Source organism: Mus pahari, chromosome 9, assembly GCF_900095145.1.
Source record: "Mus pahari chromosome 9, PAHARI_EIJ_v1.1, whole genome shotgun sequence".
NCBI lineage: Eukaryota > Metazoa > Chordata > Mammalia > Rodentia > Muridae > Mus > Mus pahari.
This window is the reverse complement of record NC_034598.1, coordinates 92,176,293-92,195,749: the sequence shown is the minus strand read 5'-3', so window position 1 is coordinate 92,195,749 and position 19,457 is coordinate 92,176,293. Positions and strand designations below refer to the sequence as shown.

The window sequence follows — 19,457 nt, the reverse complement described above, 5'->3', positions numbered from 1 at the left end:
CCTCCATGGCCTCTGCATCAGCTCCTGCTTCCTGACCTGCTTGAGTTCCAGTCCTGACTTCCTTTGGTAATGAACAGCAACATGGAAGTATAAGCTGAATAAACCCTTTCCTCCCCAACTTGCTTCTTGATCATGATGTTTTGTTCAGCTAATAGTCATTCAGCCACCAAAGGGGTAGTGTAGTGACCCATAGGTTGAGAATCACTGGGTTAGCGGATTGGTAACGTCATTGTGATATTGGTTCAGATTGGAAGCTGGAGGTCAAGGGATCTGGATTTAAGTAGGATCCTGGATGAGTAAACACAGACCATCCGAATTCTCTTCAGCAAAACAGGGATAGTGATAACGGTACCAGGGGGCAGTCAGAGATGCCTCATTTTAAGTACCCAAGGAAGTGTTGGCTTACACACACAACAGATGGGGGGATGACACAATGTGTCCATATTTTAAAAAGTAGAAAAGCCATACTTTTAGTTAAATGTATGCTTTAAACAGAAAAAAAAGTCATGATACAACTGGAATTGTGATTATTGTAATCTTCCCATAAACTGCACTTTAAAAAAAGGTTATCTCTAGCTGGCCATGGTGGTGACTGGTGGCAATCAAGAGATCTGGAACTTTAGACCAGCCTGGGCTTCACAGGATCTTGTCTCAAAACACTGAAGATGAGAGAGAGTCTGGGGATGTCGCTGGATTTGTAGAGAACCTGTCAACCATGCAAGGTTGGATTGCCCAGCTCCAGGAAGATCTGAAGTTCAAGGCCTGGCTACACAGAGAATTCTAGTTCTGAGGTCCTTGAAGAGTTATATCTCCACCAATGACATGAGTCAATTCAAGCCAGATTATAATATATTAAAGGCAGGTTTATTGGGAAGCTGCTCTGGGACGGGCGAATTCACTGGCCCAAGGACAGAAGCCAGGGAAGTCGCCATGGGGAGAGAAAGATGGTGAGGGGGAAGAGAAAGGAAGAAAAAAAGGAATGGAGAGAGAGAGAGAGAGAGAGAGAGAGAGAGAGAGAGAGAGAGAGAGAGAGAGAGAGAGGAGAGAGCCCAAAATGTCTGGGTTATTTAGGTAAGAGCCTCTGGAGGAAGGGCAGCCCAGCCCCTGGGCTGGAAAGTTCAAGGTTGGGGGCAAAGTAGGAACTGAGGGATTCTGGGAGAACCTGGAGGCCAAGTCTGCTTTGATATGTAAAATATGACCTCAGTCCTTTGTTGGGGAGGGGAGGTTGGGGGGGGAGTTGTGGGGGGAGGGTCTCGAAAACCAAACAGTCCAGTCTTTAAAAGAAGAAAACAAAACCAAACCCCTAAAGCAACCATCTTGGTATAGCATGGAACCAAAGAGACCCAGCCAGGATCCTGAGGGGCAGTGCTCTGCCTTTAAAAGGTCAGTGACTATTTCAACAGCTGCCAAGGACCTGCAGGAGACTCTCATTAAGCTCATCTTTCCTTTGTAGGGTTTGCTTCTTAAAGCAGCTTTGGTGCGGCTTTTATTTGCTTTCTGTACTTAAGCAGACAACCACTCAAGTGTTTTCAAGAGCTCTGAGATCCTGGGATGGTCGGGAGACGCAGGACACCAGCCTGGGCACAAATCCACACCTGCCAATCTGGTGACAGAAGAGATCACTAGGTCTCAGCAGCTTGGACGCCCCTTTAAAAACCAGGGCGCTTCCTTACAAAACAGCTAGAGCTGGAGCCCTGAAAAGGGAAGGGAGGATGGGGGTGGGGAGTGGGGGTGGAGCTGGGGGAGGAGGCTGAAGCTTAATGTACTGTAGTAAAGGAAGGACAAACAGAAAATTACACAGGCCCAGAACCGCAGTTCCGTGCTTGAGCGGGCCTGTGACCATCTAAGGTTAAAAATTCACTTGCATTTTTCACTAGTGGGGACACAGAAGGGTCTGCAGTCTGGAAAAGCCACGTGGCACTATGTCAGGACAGCCTTAAGTTCCTAACACAAACATGTTTACTGCAATCCTATTTACAATCTTTTTAGAAGAGAAACAGTTTGGCAGGAAAGATGGCACATGCCTATAATCTGGACACTCAGAAGGCTGAAGCAGGAGGATTGCAAGGTTGGGTCCAGCTGGCTACACAGTGAAAGCCTGTCCCAGAACACCAGAAACCAGGAGGCTGGGGAGATGGCTCTGGAAAGGTTCTGCGCAGGCCTGGCCACCTGAGTGGCTCGGGATGTAGCAATGAGAGTCTGACGCACCCATTGTGAGATGCACCCAGAATCTCTGGAGCATTGGACGCCATTACTCTGGTATGTGCAGCAAAAACCAAGAGAGACCCTGCCCCAAATCAAGGAGGATCATGAGGGAGGTGTCTGCAAACACATGGGAACATGTGCAGGCATGCACGCTTGGAGTGGGGGGTGGGGAGTGGGGGGAGTCAGAGAATCAAAACTAAAAACTAAGTTTCAACATTTTAAACAGTGAAATAGGCACCTGCAGTCCAGTAGCACTATCATGTGGACCATTCTATTATTGTTACTAAAAAACAGCATTTCCTTCAATATCTAATTACTATAATTTCCCCGGCACAGGGGTAGGCATTTGGACAACATCAAAGTCAAAAGCAGAAAGGTAATATTTTGGTGAAGTTTATAGTCTCAGACCAAGGTGTGGGCACAGGAATCAGAGGTCAGAGGGGAGATTAGAATGTTCTCAGTGGTCAACGCAAAACAAAACACGACTGTCATCTCAAAGGACATTAGACAGTATGACTGACTATGACCAAAGAACGCAGTCAGTCTGAAATAACATGTTCCAGTGCGGAAGCTGGTTTATGATTAGATAATCATCAATCAAGACCTTACTAGATATGTTGGTGAGGGCAGCTGGTAGGTGGGTTTCAGCAATGCAAGGAAAACTGTTACAGGTTCCAGATGCTATCTGGTGACATCCTTGGATTGATGGGAACTATGTGCCCATGTTGCAGGCACACATGTATAACACATACACAGGGGAAGGAAGAATCAAATCAAGAGTAAACACAGCAGTGCATGTGGGGCAGAAAACAGAGGTTCTTTAATTAAAGGTCAGCCTGGGTGCTGCATAGACTGTCTCAATAAATAAAATCTTTGAAAAAGACAGCTTATTTTTCAAAAACAGCGTGGCAGGATGGCCAATTACCCACTACCCATTGTCAGATGAGGCTGTGGGAGCGGAGTGGCCTTTATAAGGCTGCTGGAAACCAAAATAAAGACCAAAGCAAAACTCGGGTACCAAACAGTTTAGCAAGTTTCCAGGCGAGCCCTTCCTCAAAAACCACAAACAAATAAGTAAAAAGCATCCAGAGATGTGGCTCAGTATAAAGATGCTTGCCATCAAACTCATGAGCTGAGTTTGAGTTTGATCCCCAGGACCCACATGATGGAAGGGGAAAACTGATTCCTGAGTTGTCCTCAGTTTTCTGTTTTGTTTTGTTTTTACAAGACAGGGTTTCTCTGTGTAGACCAGGCTGGCCTTGAATTTACAGAGATCAACCCATCTCTGCCTCCCTCTAGTACTGGGATTAAAGGCTTGGCTGTGCCACTACTGGCTGGAGTTGTCCTCTGACCTCCATATGACCTTCATGTTAACCATGACACCTGTAGACTATCTACACATTAAAAAAAAACAAAAACCAGACGTGGTGGCGCACGCCTTTAATCCCAGCACTCGGGAGGCAGAGGCAGGCAGATTTCTGAGTTCGAGGCCAGCCTGGTCTACAAAGTGAGTTCCAGGACAGCCAGGGCTACACAGAGAAACCCTGTCTCGAAAAACCAAAACAAACAAACAAACAAAAAAACCAAACAACAAGTGTATGAGATACCACAGAAAAGCAAGCTGTCCCCATCCCCACCCACACCCATCTTCATCCTCACCCCCATCCCCACACTCACTCCCATCCCCATCCTCCCTACTGACTCCCATCCTCATCCTCCCTCTCCCATCCCCATCCCCACCCTCACTATCCCCATCCTCCCACTCCCACCCCCTTCCTTACCCCTCCCATCCCCATCCTTCTCCGACCCCCACTCCCCCCTCACTCCCATTCCATTCTCCGTACTCCCCTCCCTTCCCCTCTCCGGGCTAGCTCTCCGTTGGCTCCGCCCACCGCTTATCTCTTCCCTGGCCGGCAGGGGGCGCGCGCACTCCGCTCGCCGTCCTCCTCCTCCCGCGCGCGCCGACCCCACCTCGCGCGCGAGAGCCAGGAGGAGGGGACCGTCACCGGAGACGCCCAGGGCAGGGGCGGCGAGGGTGTGTCAGGTACGGCCGAGCTGCGCCCGTCCACGCTGCCCTGGCGGCGCGCTCCTCCGGGAGGAGCCCCGAAGCTGCCCTCCCGGAGCTTCCGAGGGGTCGGCTGCTGGGCGGGAGCGGAGAGGGGCGCAGGTCGCCAACGGGCCGCCCTGCCACAGCCGCGGGTTCTCAAGGGCGTTGGTGGCTCCACCAGCTCGCCCGCCCGACCTCCCGCCGCCTCAGACCCCGTCTAAGAACCTCCCGCAATGGTTTCGAGTAACCCCCATTTTACAGGTGAAGAAACCGAGGCTCCAAGAACTTAGGAAACTTGCTTACAGTTACCCAGGCCAGAGTGGCAGCGCTGAGACCCAAGCCGAGGCCATGGGGCTGCGGCGCTCTGGCTGTGATCATTGGTTACACGGCCTCCCCCACGTCCTTTATAGGTCCCAAAGGGAAATAAAACACTGAACCTTGCCTTCTGCCGAGATGGTGAGAGAGGGGATCGCCCACGTGGGTTGCAGAGCTGATGAGGGAAGGTTGGCAGGGTGTCTGGCGGGGGAGGGGCATTCCAGGCCAGGGCAGCCCCAGGGAAGGACAGGAAGGCAGAGGACCCAGAAGAGCGCTTATGACGGGGAGGGGGAGGTCTTCGGAGGGATAGGACAGTACCCGCATGAAGGGCGGATAGCTCCTGTGGCCATCGCTTCAGTTTCTTCTCACTTATCACAAGGGAGTTGGAGACAATCGATTTCTGTGAGGCACCTCAGGACACACACTCTAACTAGATGGTTTGTTTGTTTGGTTGTTTTTTTAAAGATTATTTTAAGTATATGAGTACACTGTAGCTGTCTTCAGACACACCAGAAGAGGGCATCGGATCAGATGGTTGTGAGCCACTATGTAGTTACTGGGAATTGAACACAGTACCTCTGGAAGAACACTCAGTGTCCTTAACCACTGAGCCATCTCTCCAGCCCTCTTATGAGTTTTTTGTTTGATTTGTGTTTTGTTTTTTAGATTTATTTATTTTTTATTTATATGAGTACACTGCAGCTGTCTTCAGACACACACTAGAAGAGGCATCGGATCCCATCACAAATTGTTGTGAGCCACCATGTGGTTGCTGGGAATTGAACTCAGGTCCTCTGGAAGAGCAGTCAGTGCTCTTAACTCCTGAATCATCTCTCCAGCCCGTCTTTGGGGTTTTTTAAAAAAATACTTTATATACAGTTGGAAACATAAGCCAAGTTACTCCCTGCCCTGGCTAGTTTTTTTTTTTTTTTTTTAATAGCAACTTGACACAGGCTACAATCATTTAGGAAGAATGAACCACAACTGAGAAAATTCCTCCATAGGATTGGCCTGTGGGGCATTTTCTTAGAGATTGATGCGGGGCTGGTAGTATTTTGTTGATGCCACTACCCCTGGATCTGAAATTCTCCATGGCCTCTGCCACTGTGCCTGCTTCCAGGTTTCTCTCTTATCAATGGAGTGTGACTTGTTCAGATGAGGTAAATCCTTTCCTCCCAAAGTTCCTTTTGGCCATGGTGTTTTATCACAGCTATAGAAATCCTAAGACCGGGGGCTGGTGAGGTGGCTCAGTGGGTAAGAGCACCCGACTGCTCTTCTGAAGGTCCTGAGTTCAAATCCCAGCAACCACATGGTGGCTCATAACCATCCAAAAACGAGATCTGACTCTCTCTTCTGGAGTGTCTGAAGACAGTTAGAGTGTATTTACATATAATAAATAAATAAATAAATAAATCTTTAAAAAAAAAAAAAGAAAAGAAATCCTAAGACCGCGTCTTAACCATGTTGAGGTGTTTAACAGCACTAAGTGAATTTGCACTGTGGCAAACATCTCTGGAACTCTGTGCGATCCATTGAAAGAGGTGGCTTCTGGCTTCCTGATCCCTCTGACCCCATCCTCCGCCCACTCCTCTCTCTCTGTGACCCTGCCTGCCCACTTGAGGTTCCTTATCCCAGTAGACTCGCACAGATGTAGGCCGAATTATTTCACTTAACAAGAGAATGTCTTCAAGTTTAATCTATATTGTGTGTGACAAGACTGCCTTCCCCTTTTAGCCTAAATAATCGTTCATTCTAGGTCTAAAGTGCATTTTGTTTATCCTTTCAGTATAGTAAGATGGGGGGGGGGTGGATTTTAAAGTTCTACCACTGAGGTAGTCTCAACACCAGTAAGATTTACATTTTAGCCAAATATCTTGTACTAATTCCTGGATAATTTTACACACGTAAATAATGCATCACGATTATATTCACGGCCAACCCCTCCCTCCCCCTCCCCTCAGGCACTTGAGGTATTGAGTGTAGCCCATTGAATCCAGCTAGGGCTGCTGGAGCCCAGCCTGATCTGTAGACTTGGCCTTCCATGGGAAACCAGAGCTGCCGAGCGTCCTTAAGAACAGTGGCCAAGTCGTGTCCGAACTCTGTGTGTGTGTGTGTGTGCGCGCGTGCGCGCGCGCGTGTGTGTGTGTGTGTGTGTGTGTGTGTGTGTGTGTGTTGTGTGTGTGTGTGTGTGTATACACACTCGAGCGCTGATACAAATGACCAGTTATGTGTGTGTGTGTGTTGTGTGTGTGTGTGTGTGTGTATACACACTCGAGCGCTGATACAAATGACCAGTTATGAGTCTGCAGAGGGAAGCTCTGGCCACGGTTGAGGGCAGCCCCATCTATGGAACTAGTGTGTTTACATATCCAAAGTACTTGTTGCCTGAGGTATACGACACATGTGCTCATTTTAGTATAGCAGTAAATAGCCTACTAATGGCACACACACAGTGTACTATGCAGCCAGCCACCATGTTCAGGGAACAATACTGCCCATCCTCCAGGAGCCCCTGAAAATCTTGTACTGCTGTGCCAAGGGCAACCCCCTCTCTATTAGTCATAGTTGTTCCTGCAGACTGTCACAGAGCTGCATCCTTGGCTTGTCACTTGTTCTGGTTTCTGAGAGTGTAGTTGGTGAAGCACATGAGATCACAGAATACCTCAAGTGATGGTCCTCAGGCACCTTACAGCTTTTGAGATAGGGTCTCTCGTTGGCCTAGCTACTACATTAGGCCGTCTCTGTCAGAATGACGGTGTCTATTGTGCCGTTTTACGGTTTTCATTTTTATTTATGTATGTGTGTGTGCATGCCTGCTTGTCTGTGTCCACTGTGTGCTTTCAGCTGCCCAAGGAAGCAGACATCCCACACCCTGGCACTGGAGTTGCAGATGGTTGTAAGCACCTGGTGTGGGTGCTGGGAACCAAACGCACATCTTCTGTAAGAACACTAAATGTTCTTTGCCTCTGAGCTATTTCTCTGACTCCTTTTTCTTCTTTCTGGGGACCTGAACTGGGGTCCTCACACCCACAAGGCAGGATCTTAACCCACGAGCCATCTCCCTAGACCTTGTTTTATTGCCTGAAACTTAAATTTGGGCCTGTTTTGTGTACTGTTCTAAAAAGCACCGCTTTGTTCCGGCCATTTTTCTATACTTTACATACATATGGGCAGGAGACATGCTCCCTGTACGACACTTACAAACAATTCTAGGATGTGCCGATTGCCTGGAATGACACGAGATGCTGAAGCACACAGTGCTCTCTCATCTGTGCTCTCTCATCTTAGCTCCAAGAAGCTGCTTCCCAAGTGAGTGTTCAGAGTCTAAGGTGAAGCAGCTCATAGTCCGGTTCAGGTTGCTAATGATGCAGTATCACCAAGCATTTATTATTTTATCAGGCACTGCGGACTCAGATAAACAGGGCATGACCTCAGCTCTCCAGCATACAGTCGACTGGAGAAAATGCAGAGTCACGATGTGTCCTCAGGAAAGCAGAGGGGCACCTGAAGCTTGGGGAGGAGGCAGAGGGGGGTTGATTTGGGTACTTAGCATTGAGCAGGCGTTTTTGCCATAACACGTAGCATTCTTTCTTAATTAGCTTGTTAAATTTTTCCCTGCTGGAGTTTTGAAGCTCAGGAATGTATGCCAGTCATTCCTGTAACTCCCACAGGTCCTGCCTCACTGCCTTACAGATGGGCAAAGGCATCCAATCTGCTCCATAGAGAGAACCCCATATGTGAGGGACCTTCCAGACACCCGCCAGCTTCTCCAGTCTGGCATGGGGGCAGTAGTTCTCAAAGGTGGCCCCAAGGCTGCTTGCGAAAATGAAGTGTGTGTGAGCTGGGAAGTTACAGATCCACTTTCCTATACGTATTAACCGGGTCTCAGACACTCGACCAGGAAGGAGGGTGCTGTGGCTTTGGGTGGGGATGAGGCTGAGGGAGCCCCTGGGGACCACTGAAGCAGAGGTAGAGAGGAAGTGAGAGGCTGGGCACAGAACTAGACATCCTCCTGACTGTCACGCTGGAACCCGCGGTCAGAGGTCAATATTGTCTGATGTGCCAGGAAGTTGAGGAAAAGGCCTGTTTCAATGTTGTAACTAGAAGCCCCTACCCAGCGTTTGACCCCTCTTACTTGTTTTGTGTGTGTGTGTGTGTGTGTACAGAATCCTTTGTGTATACTTAAAGCCTTTAAATTACTTAGTTCTGAAAGTACAGTTTAGATTTATAGTGAGTTAAATCCCTGAAAGGAGGAAGTGGGAATCTGTGTGTCTTTCCTTCAAGGAACCATTGAGCAAGCATTCCCCGTAGCCTGCTTTGTAGGCCCGAGCTTCACCATGCTGGTGAAGTTAGTCTGCCATTCGTGTAACCACTAATGTAAAGCCATAGCAGATATTTACTCAAAAAAGTGATTTCTCACATCTCCTTAAAAGTTGTTTTGTTATTTTATGTGTATGGGTGTTTTCTCTGCATGTGGACCACACAAGTGCCCAGTGCCTATGAAAGCCAGAGACAGCATAGATTCCCAGGGGCTTGGGTACAGATAGTTCTGAGCTGCCATGTGGGTATTGAGAACAGAACCTGGGGTCTCACTACACCTGGAACTTAGCTTTTCTTTTCTTTCCCCTTTTTTTCATTTTCCTTCCTTTCTTCCTTCCTGCGCTCCCTCCTTCCTTCCCTTTCTTCTTCTTTTTTTTTTTTTTTTTTTTGGTTTTTCGAGACAGGGTTTCTCTGTGTAGCTCTGGCTGTCCTGGAACTCACTCTGTAGACCAGGCTGGCCTNCACTCTGTAGACCAGGCTGGCCTCGAACTCAGAAATCCACCTGCCTCTGCCTCCCGAGTGCTGGGATTAAAGGCGTGCGCCACCACGCCCGGCCCTTCCCTTTCTTCTTTTGCTCATTTGTTCATTTGTTTTGAGACAGGGCTTCTCTGTGTAGCTCTGGCTGTCCTGCAACTTTCTTTGTAGACCAGGTTGGCCTCAAACTCACAGACCCGCCTGCCTCTGCCTCCCGGGTGAGGAGGCGGGGCTGGAATTAAAGGTGTGCAGGACCACCGGGCTGGAACAGGAGCTTTCCTAAGTAGATCAGGCTGGTGTCAGAGTCAGAGCTGCCAGGACTGGTGTGCACCAGCACATGCTTTTATTTTTCTTACTTAGCGTGCAAAGCGATAGGTTTCACTATGTCATTTCTATCCTTGGATCATTGTTCTACTTTCTTCTCGGTTATCCCCCTGCCTCCCACGTGCCTGGATATTTGATGTTTAAAGTACCTTACCTTTATACCCATCTGTTTAACCGACTGATGGTGAAATGGTTTTCAGCTTTCAACTCTCATGTATGTTCAGAGAGCCACACTGGATATGCTGCCAACATTGGTCAGTGCGCAAAGGTATTTTTGCTGCGGTTGAGTGTTCTGTGTAAGGTATATATATATATATATATATATACACAGACATTCACTCTGGGTAGCCGTGTGTGTAGAGGAAACCCTGAACTGAGCAGGAAGCTGTACTCTGACGTGTGGTGTGAGAAGAGACAGGCTCCCTCACTGAGCGTGATCTTTTCTAGCTCCACCCATTTGCCTGTAAATTCCATTTTTCTTAACAGCTGGATAATATCCATTGTGTAAACATAGCCTGGTTTCATCATCATTCATCAACTGAGGGATATCTGGACTATTTCCAGATCCTAGCTGTTTATTTTTCAGAAGATTTATTTATTTTAGTATATGAATACACTGTTGCTTTCTTCAAAAACACCAGAAGAGTGCATCAGATCTCATTACAGATGGCTATGAGCCACCATGTGGTTGCTGGGAATTGAACTCAGGACCTCTGGAAGAACAGTCAGTGTTCTTAACCACTGAGCCATCTCTCCAACCCTTCTAACTGTGTATCAAGAGCAGCAGCAAGTATGGACGAGCAAGCATCTCCATAGGAGAATGAAGTGTCCTTTGAGTATATGCCCCAGAGTGGTTAGCTGGGTCTTAAGGTAGACCAATTCCCCACTTCCTGGGGAACTACCGTATGGATTTCTGCAGTGGCTGTTCCTGTCTGCACTCTGACCAGCAGCGGATGAATGTTCCCCTTCCTCTGAATCCTTGCCAGAATGAGCCGTCACATGTTTTAATGATCTCCGTCATTCTGACTGATGGAAGATAAAATCTCCAACTGTTTCTTATTCGTATTTCCCTGATGACTCAGGATGTGGAACATTCTCTCAGCTACTTGTGCGTGGTTCACCCTTTGAGAACTCTGTGCCTCATATTTAAACTGGGTGACTAGTGTTGTTGGGTTTTGTGTTGTTGCTTTGTTTTGTTTTTTAGTTCTTTATATAGTCTAGATACTAACCCTCCATTAGATGTATGTAATTGGTAAAGACCTTTTCCCATTCCATAGGCTGCTGCTGTGTCTGAATGGCAGTGTCCTTTGCCATAAGAAGCATTTTCAGCTTCATGAGGTTCCTCTTAATTAACAAGTTGTTGGTCTTAGTGACGGTGCTATTGGTGACCTGTTCAGAAAGTCCTTTCCCGAGCCAGTGAGTTCAGGGTGGTCCCTCCCTTTTCTCTCCTCAGATTCAGGCGATCCCATCTTCTGTTAAGGTCCCTGATTGATGTGGAGTTGAGTTTTATGCAGGGCAGTGGCTGTGACTCCCTTCGTACTCTTCTACGTGCAGCCCCCCTCCCCAGCTTGACCCAGCAGCATTTGCTGAAGATGGTGTCTTCTCTAGTGCTCACTGAGTACAGTATCACAGGGGCTGCTTACAAGCAGCCACATGGCTCCGAGGCATAGCTTTATTTCAGTGGTGCAGAGGTAATAGGACTTGCTCTGGAGGACTAGATTTCATTCTGTTTTGTAAGAAGAGATCAAGAGAGAGTAGGGAAAAAAAGAAATTAGCAACGGGCTTCCACCCCCAAGTACAGTTTATCAGAAACTTGATCCTGGATGTCCTGGTAGGGCAAGTTTGGTTCCCAGGCACACCTCAGGAGATGACCAAGCCGACCTGTGTGTTCGTTGCTATGGTTTTCCTTTTGTATTTTAATTTTTTAACTTTGGTCTCTGTAGCCCTAGCAGGCCTGAGACTTACCTCAGACCTCCTGCCTCTCCTCTGCCCCAGGTGCTGGGGTTTCAAGTGTGCAAAACCCGCACCTGACCCAATAATGTCTGTTAAAACATTGGCAGGAAAGGCACGTGGGTTTCTGTGGCCCGGGTGTGGGGGGAGTAGTGAGGGAGGAGATAGAAGTCAATTTGGAGTGGATTACCCAAGACTGTTTCTTTTTGCCTCGGCTATGGCTGGTAGTCCTTCTTAGATGAAATACAAGCTTTGACTCTCAGTGAACTTTGTTATGTAAGATGTCACCAGACTTGAGGGCGCGGGGCAGAAGGAGATGGCTCAGCAGCTAAGAGCATTGCTGTTTTTCCCCGAGACCCAAGTTCAATTCCAGACACCCATATGTCAGCTCAACAACCGTCTGCAACACCAGTTCTGGGTGGTCCTGTGTCCTTTCTGGCCTCCAGAGGCGGGTACCACACAAACATGAGGTATACAGACAGACATGCAGGCATGACATTCATACACATAAAATAAAAAGTAACAATAAAACCCCTGAGACTTCTGTGTGTAACTTATTTTTTGGAACTCAGCTGCATGGTTCTTAAGGTGGAGCTTTGGAGATGATTCTGGCTGGGATGTCAAAAGGTTGGACAAAGGTTTAACTACTTTATTCTTACACTTTCCCCCACCCTGATACTGCCAGCCTCTCTCACTCATGGTTTTGAATGTCTGTCTCCTCTGCTTAAGACACTCTTTTGCTGGGTTATCCATACATAAAGGCTACTTCAAGGGGCAGTTTTGTGACTCCCCGGAGAGCCAGAGCTTGCCCCTTTCTGGGTGGCGCTGTCCAGCCAGGGCATTGGGAAGCACACCCCAGTGGCTGAGCTCCCAGGGGCAAGGGTGGTTTTGTAAGAGCTGAATTTCCTCTAGGTCTTGTGTGGCGGGCACACAGACGTTGAAATGTTTGACAGGCAGGCTGTACCATGCTCGCTCTGCCTGGTTTTCTTACCTGTGTGATCAACCCGGAACCCTGTGTTTCTCTTTTAGAAACGTCATTATCTCCCCTTCTTGCTTTGGATCTTCTGAATTCCTGCAGTTGGGACAGCTCACGCAGAGCAAACTGACTTGCTATGAAGGTAAAACAGTGCGGGTGGGGTGGGGGTGTCAGAGGACAACATTGGTTGTGAGTCCTATGAGTAGGTATACCTTCACAGTCAGTTTCTAGGGTAATATGTAATGCTAGGGACTCAAGCAGAAGATTTTTTGAGTATGTACCATGGTATAGACTCTATCCCAAGCATTTTACATAAGTGAACGCAACTAAATCCTTATTCATTCTCAAATAATATGTATTCATTTTTATAAATTTTATGTGTAAGCGTTTTGCCTGCATTTTAATGTCTGTGTACCAGGAGTGTGCTTGGTCCCTGTGGAGGTCAGAAGATGACACCGGATCCCCCTGGAACTGGAGTTAATGGATGATTATGAACCACTATGCGGGTCCTGGGAATCAAACCAGGATCCACTGCAAGAACAACAAGCTCTTAACTACTGAACCATTTCTCCAGCCCGTAGATCAGGAGGAAAAGAGGCCTAGGGAGGAAAAAGGCTTACAGCTATCAGGTAGCCGTGCCAGGTTTCTGTCAGAAGCCAGTGTGTGTGTGTGTGTGTGTGTGTGTGTGTGTATGTGTGTGTGTGTGTTTGAGACAGGGTTTCTCTGTATAGCCCTGGCTGTCCTGGAACTCACTCTGTAGACCTCGAACTCAGAAATCCACCTGCCTCTGCCTCCCAAGTGCTGGGATTAAAGGTGAGCGCCACCATGCCCGGCAGAAGACAGTGTGCTTAATCATATTGCAGTCTCTCCGCACTGCATGGAGGGGCTGCGTGCGTATCAGAGCCTGGACTTGGAAGACTTGAGGAGCTGGGCCAGAGCCCGGAAAAGAGTAAAGGGAACACATTCACCACATTTTAACCCGATGTTTGAGGACAGGAGGGCCAAAAATTAGCAGTAGACGTGCTGAGGATGGTTTAGGGCAGTGGTCCTCCCACTTCCTGACGCGGCAACCCTTTAACCCAGTCCCTCATGTTGAGGTGACCCCCTGGCCATAAAATTATTTTATAAATTATTATTATTTTTTTTTTTTGTTTTTTTCGAGACAGGGTTTCTCTGTATAGCCCTGGCTGTCCTGGAACTCACTTTGTAGACCAGGCTGGCCTCGAACTCAGAAATCCGCCTGCCTCTGCCTCCCGAGTGCTGGGATTAAAGGCGTGTGCCACCACGCCCGGCTCTTATAAATTATTTTATGGCTACTTCCTAACTGTAACTTTGCTACTGTTAGGAACCATACTATGAATATCTGATACACAATTCCCAAAAGGGTCTCGACCCACAGGTTGAGAACCACTGGTTTAGGGTCTAACTATCGAAGGCTGCCGTTTGGGGTTGCTGAGCTTTGCCTGGGAAGCAGAGGAGATTCACCCCGCCTTCGTGCCCACCACCTCTGCATAGCCCTGGAACATAACCGTGAACCTGAAGCGCCTGATAGAGAACAGGTAAGCCCGGCCTTTCCAGAAAACTTGTGTTATATGTGAGGGCTCCTTATTATGGCTTATAAATCATGTGATGGTGTGGAAAGAAAATTAGGGTCACTAGAGTGGAGTGCCAGCATCATGTAGCTGTGTGGCCTTAGATGAGGTCCAGAGCACCCCTGGGGCGTGGTCTTCTTACCTGTGGGCGTGGTCTTACTCCTGGGGCGTGGTCTCCACATCAGCCCAGTAAAACAAATGGGGAAGCTTTTAGGTCCTTTCAGGCACTCTAGATCTGACCAAAAAAAAGAATCAAACATGATACCTCTAAACTTAGGTATAATGAGTACGATAATTCCAAATAAAAATACCAAGCATTGTATATAATAAACTCCACGATATTCAAGGTAATCACCTGAATTATTTAGGATATGCACCGCCCCCTTGGCTGCCAAGATGCATGACAGAATAACGACTTCATTTTATGTGGGTAAATCAGTAGCTCAAGATAACAAGGAAGGGCATATTTTACAGCCCGTACCCTAAACACACTGAGATCCAACTGCTGACGGTTGTGTTTGGAAAGGATCTGGTGGAAAGAACTGCATACATTCAAATTCTATGTCTGGAACTATTTTCTGAGGGGAGTGTCCCTTAAATTTAAGTCCCTTATTTATGAATAAATTCTTCATTTCCTCTCTGTTGCTGTAATAAAAATACCCCAACAAAAAGCATCTGGGGGGAGACAGGGTTTGTTCTACCGATACCATGGATGTTAGAGACAGGGTTTGTTCTACCGCTACCATGGATGTTAGACCCAAACTCCGGTCACCTGGAAGAGCAGCAAGCATTCTTAACCATCTCTTTAATGATTCCAGGTCATTAAAAACATTTGAAAAGATTTATTTTATTTGTGTTTTCTGCATATGAAAGTCTTGCCTGCTTGCTTGTGCAATGTGTGTGTGCTGTATCAGAGCGGTCAGTCCCACGGAGCTGGAGTTACAAATTGTTTTGATCTGCCATGTGGGTGCTGAGAACCAAACCAGGATCGGATCCTCTGCAAGAGCAACAAATACTCTTAACTGCTGAGCCACCTCTCCAGCCTCTCAAATTGTTGGTTTTTTTTTTTTTTTTTGGTTTTTCGAGACAGGGTTTTTCTATATAGCCTTGACTGTCCTGGAACTCACTCTGTAGACCAGGCTGGCCTTGAACTCAGAAATCTGCCTGCCTCTGCCTCCCAAGTGCTGGGATTAAAGGCGTGTGCCACCACACCCGACTCTCAAATTGTTTTTAAAAGATGATTTGTTTTGAAAAATATAAATCATTTATTTCATTTAAATCTTTCATATATTCCTGACTTTTACAGAGTTCTTAAGTGTTGTCTTTAAAATTATTGCATCTTCTTAACGTTGTCCATATTAAAATTGATAGCCAGGTTAGCTAGGCAGTGGTGGCTCAGGCCTTTAATCCCAGCACTCGGGAGGGGGGGCAGGGACAGGGACAGGGAGATCTCTGTGAGTTCGAGGCCAACCCGATTTATAGAACAATTTCCAGGATGGCCAAGATTGCAAAAAGAGGCCCCATTTCAACCCATCCTCCAAAAACAATCAGGCAGGTAAATGGACATTCATCTTCCTTTCCTTCTTCTTGGTCCTTCAGTGGTGCTTCCACACTTAGCCCTAATAGGATAATCTCTGGCAGGACTATGAAGTAAGCCAAGACCAACCTCCACAAGAGAGGGTGACAAAGAGGAGGGAAGGAGGGATGGAGATCTATATATCTGTATCTATACACACACACACATATATACAGATGTATATATATGTATCTATATCTGTAACTATGTCTATACTATATATAGATATAGGGTATCTATATATATAGATATATTTATATAGAGAGAGCACTATCAGTGATCAATGCTCTTGAACCTGTCCCTAGCATCATAAACCATTTCACAAACCAGTTCTCTAGCAGAGAGCTTATCCTTTCTGGATGTATGTTCTGGATCTGCAACCTTGGAGTCCTAGATAAGAATTGTAATCATGTGAGAATAGGCTTATCAAGTGAGCAGAACAGGAAGTTCGGCTGCCAGGCCTATGTTCCCAGTACAACCTAGGTTTCATGTAACCTCCAGTGAGACCTCCCTTCAAACACAAGAGCTCTGCTCCAGCCTCTGCAGTCTTATTATGGAGCTTGCTTCTGGCAGAGTCAGCGCCTCATCTGATGAGTTCTTTGTAAGGGTGAAAACTGCCTTAAGTCTTAAAAAACGTGTGCCAAGGCATTTTTCCAATTCAGTGGACAGATGATCCTAAAGATTCATGTGTGTTTACTGTTTTCAGCGCTAGGAATTCATCCTTGTGCCTATTAATGAGTCTTTGTATTTTTCCTTGCATTGCCACATGTTTCTGCTTTATTTTTCTAGCATGTCTCATTCCTTGCAGACCTTAAGATGCACATAAAATTGCCCACGTCTTCACTGTGTACACTGGGTCATACTTCTCCCTGTAAGCTTCCCAACTCTGAGGATTTCTACGGAATGACTTCTCAGTTAATGGGGCCTCATTAGACTCAAGAGTAATAATATGCAGTGTGTCTTGTGGGATGAATAAAATTCTATTCAGTCATTATCACCTCATTTAGAAGGAGTCCTCTGAGAACAGCGACATGTGGGAAAAATTGCTCTTGAACCGTGTCATCTTTGTTAAGGGATAATGGGACTCCAGAAATCCTTCATTTCTTCTGACTTCTCGCTGTCTGGATGCTTTTCAGTGTCGGCAACAGAGTGAGAGCACATGGGTGAGAAACCTCCAACCCAGACAACAGAGCAGAGTGCTGTTAAACACTTTCTCACCCTTGAAGTGATCACACACGTTCCGACAAGTGGCAGCCTCGCGGCTGCACGCTTGCTAGCCTCCTCCTTGCCTCCCTCCATCTCCGGGCTTTGCGGCTTGTAATCCTCTCTCAGCCTCTGAGAGGCCTGAGCATCTTGGCCTTTACCTCGTCCTCTGGAAAGTCTTAATAAGCGACTCTAGCGATGTCTGCCAGCTTCTGTTTTGCTGTTTGTCTTCACAACCACAAAGCCGACCACTTGGTCCTTCCGTGCTGCTCCCAAGCCCCTGTGCTTTGAATCCTCTGGGAGCTGGAAGAGTGTCAGGAAGGGAGGAGGTGCTGAGAACCTCTCTTCCTCAGGAGTCAAGCTGCTTGATTCTTTTTCTTCTGCAGTGACTGGCAGTGATCTTGTTGGAAATCTCGGCTGTGGAAAATGCTTTCACCAAGGGATCTTGAGACTGCGTTGTTCCGATAAGTTTTTGGAACCGTGGAGGGAACTGAGCTGACGTTCATCTCGAATCCAACAGAAGAGTTCTTCAAGTTATTTAATGTATTTGTTTAGAGTCAAGGCCCTGTAGCCCTGACTGACCTGGAACTTGCTTTGTAGATCAAGCTGATTTGGAATTCAATATCCACCTGCCTTTGCCTCTCATTGCTGGGATTAAAAGCATGTGACACCATGCCCAGCTGATTTTTTTTTAGTTTATAAATTCTAGGTAAACTGAATTTTTGGTGATAGTTTTCAAACATTTGTCCTCGGTGCTTTCTAGCTTACTCTCCTGTTGTAGTGATTAAAAACAACAACAATAATAAAAGCAACTAAGAGGAGAAAAGTTCTTATAGCTCACAGTTCTAGTTTATAGTCGGTCATTGTGGGGAAGTCACATCAGCCTGAGCTTGAAGTAGAACTACATTGCATCTGTAGCCAAGAAGCAGAGGACACTGGACACACACTTGCTGGTGATACTCAGCGTGCCCTCTCTGTTTTAGAAAGTCTGAGATTCCCTGCTTAGGTCAAGGTCCTACCCACCTCCTCTAACTTAGTCAGGTAACCCATCAGAGACACACTCAGAGGTGAGCCTAACCCAGGCAGCCCTTCCCGGGTGTGCTCGGAGGCCTGCCTCCTTGGTGCCAGGATGACAGAGCACATGGTCAGGGAAGTCACTGGGACTCCGTCTGCTCATGGGAATCCAGGACCTGACCTGGAGATGACTCAGCGACAGGCTCTCAGCTTGAGAGTTTTCCAGACTGGAACTAGAGCTGAGGAGTGTGACAGGAGGTGATGGAAAAAAGGGTTTTTCCAAAAGTGTGATCAAGGACGGCCATTATGAGCTTGATAGGAAAGCATGGAGATCCCCTGCCCCAGTCAGCAATTCCAGCAGTTGGTTTAGTCAGCAGGAGAAGAGGGCTGCAGATGCAGTCAGCAGGAGAAGAGCTGCAGATGCCACACCATGGTCTCCTCGCCCAGATGCGCATCTTACTGCATCTGCTTCACTTTCACTTCTTTCTTTCTTTCTTTCTTTCTTTCTTTCTTTCTTTCTTTCTTTCTTTCTTCTGATTTTCGAGACAGGGTTTCTCTGTGTAGCCCTGGCTGTCCTGGAACTCACTCTGTAGACCAGGCTGGCCTCAAACTCAGAAATCTGCCTGCCTCTGCCTCCCGAGTGCTGGGATTAAAGGCGTGCGCCACCATACCCGGCTTCACTTTCACTTCTTGTACCACATCTTTCTTCTTCTCTCTCATCTATACACATCACAACACACATGTCACACACACCATACATATACATTAACACCCTCTCACACATCATGCACACACATGTATCATACACTCACATATACATCATGCAAACATGCACACACATATCACACATGCACACACATCATACACTCACATACACATCACACACACATGCATCATAGACACACACCTTACACACACATACACACACATATCACTCACACACACACACCCCTTCCTGAACAGTTTGGGGTGTATTTCAGACATCGACTTTCTCTCCTAAAGATCCTTGCAAGTCTCCCAAGAACAATGATATTCTACATAATCCCGAAGGCTTTAATGTTGCTGTAATCTCATCATCGAATATAGCCCAGGTTCAAATTCACTCAGTTGCCCTCCTGCTCCCCCATGTTTTTTGATCCATGATCTAACTAAGCACCGCAAGTTGCAGTTTATAGCAGGTTATTGTATTTTTCAGGATTATGTACTAAGAGTCTCTGGAAGGAGAGGACCACTTCAAAGGTCACCCTGCTACATTTGGATTGCTGTCCTGTGTCACAGTCCCCTTCCTCTTGGGACTCAGCTATGCTGATACACTCAGATTTTCCATAGGTCACTTTTTTCCTCCAGGAGCACCTTTCTGTTCTCCAGTTCCTCCATGACCTGGAGAGAACCCATGGACTTCGATGGCCCTGTGTTGCCCAGCTAGAGCCTTTGGCAGCTAGCGAGGGGTATCCCAGGCAT

At 47.1% G+C, this 19,457-nt stretch overlaps 1 protein-coding gene across 1 annotated transcript; it reads left to right on the top strand.

Moving 5' to 3' along the window:
- The first annotated feature begins 930 nt into the window (after positions 1–930).
- LOC110326138 (atherin-like) lies at positions 931–17,657 on the top strand. Its single transcript, XM_021204287.1, has 4 exons — positions 931–947; positions 4,123–4,467; positions 12,665–12,753; positions 16,916–17,657. Exons 1-4 carry the CDS (start codon positions 931–933, stop codon positions 16,930–16,932), a joined length of 468 nt encoding a protein of 155 aa, XP_021059946.1. The 3' UTR covers positions 16,933–17,657.
- The last annotated feature ends 1,800 nt before the right edge of the window (positions 17,658–19,457 follow it).

Coding starts and splice junctions, on each gene's coding strand:
- LOC110326138 (XM_021204287.1), top strand. Junction 4,468..12,664: donor CTCCCGCCGCCTCAGACCCC/GTCTAAGAACCT, acceptor TTTCTCTTTTAG/AAACGTCATTATCTCCCCTT.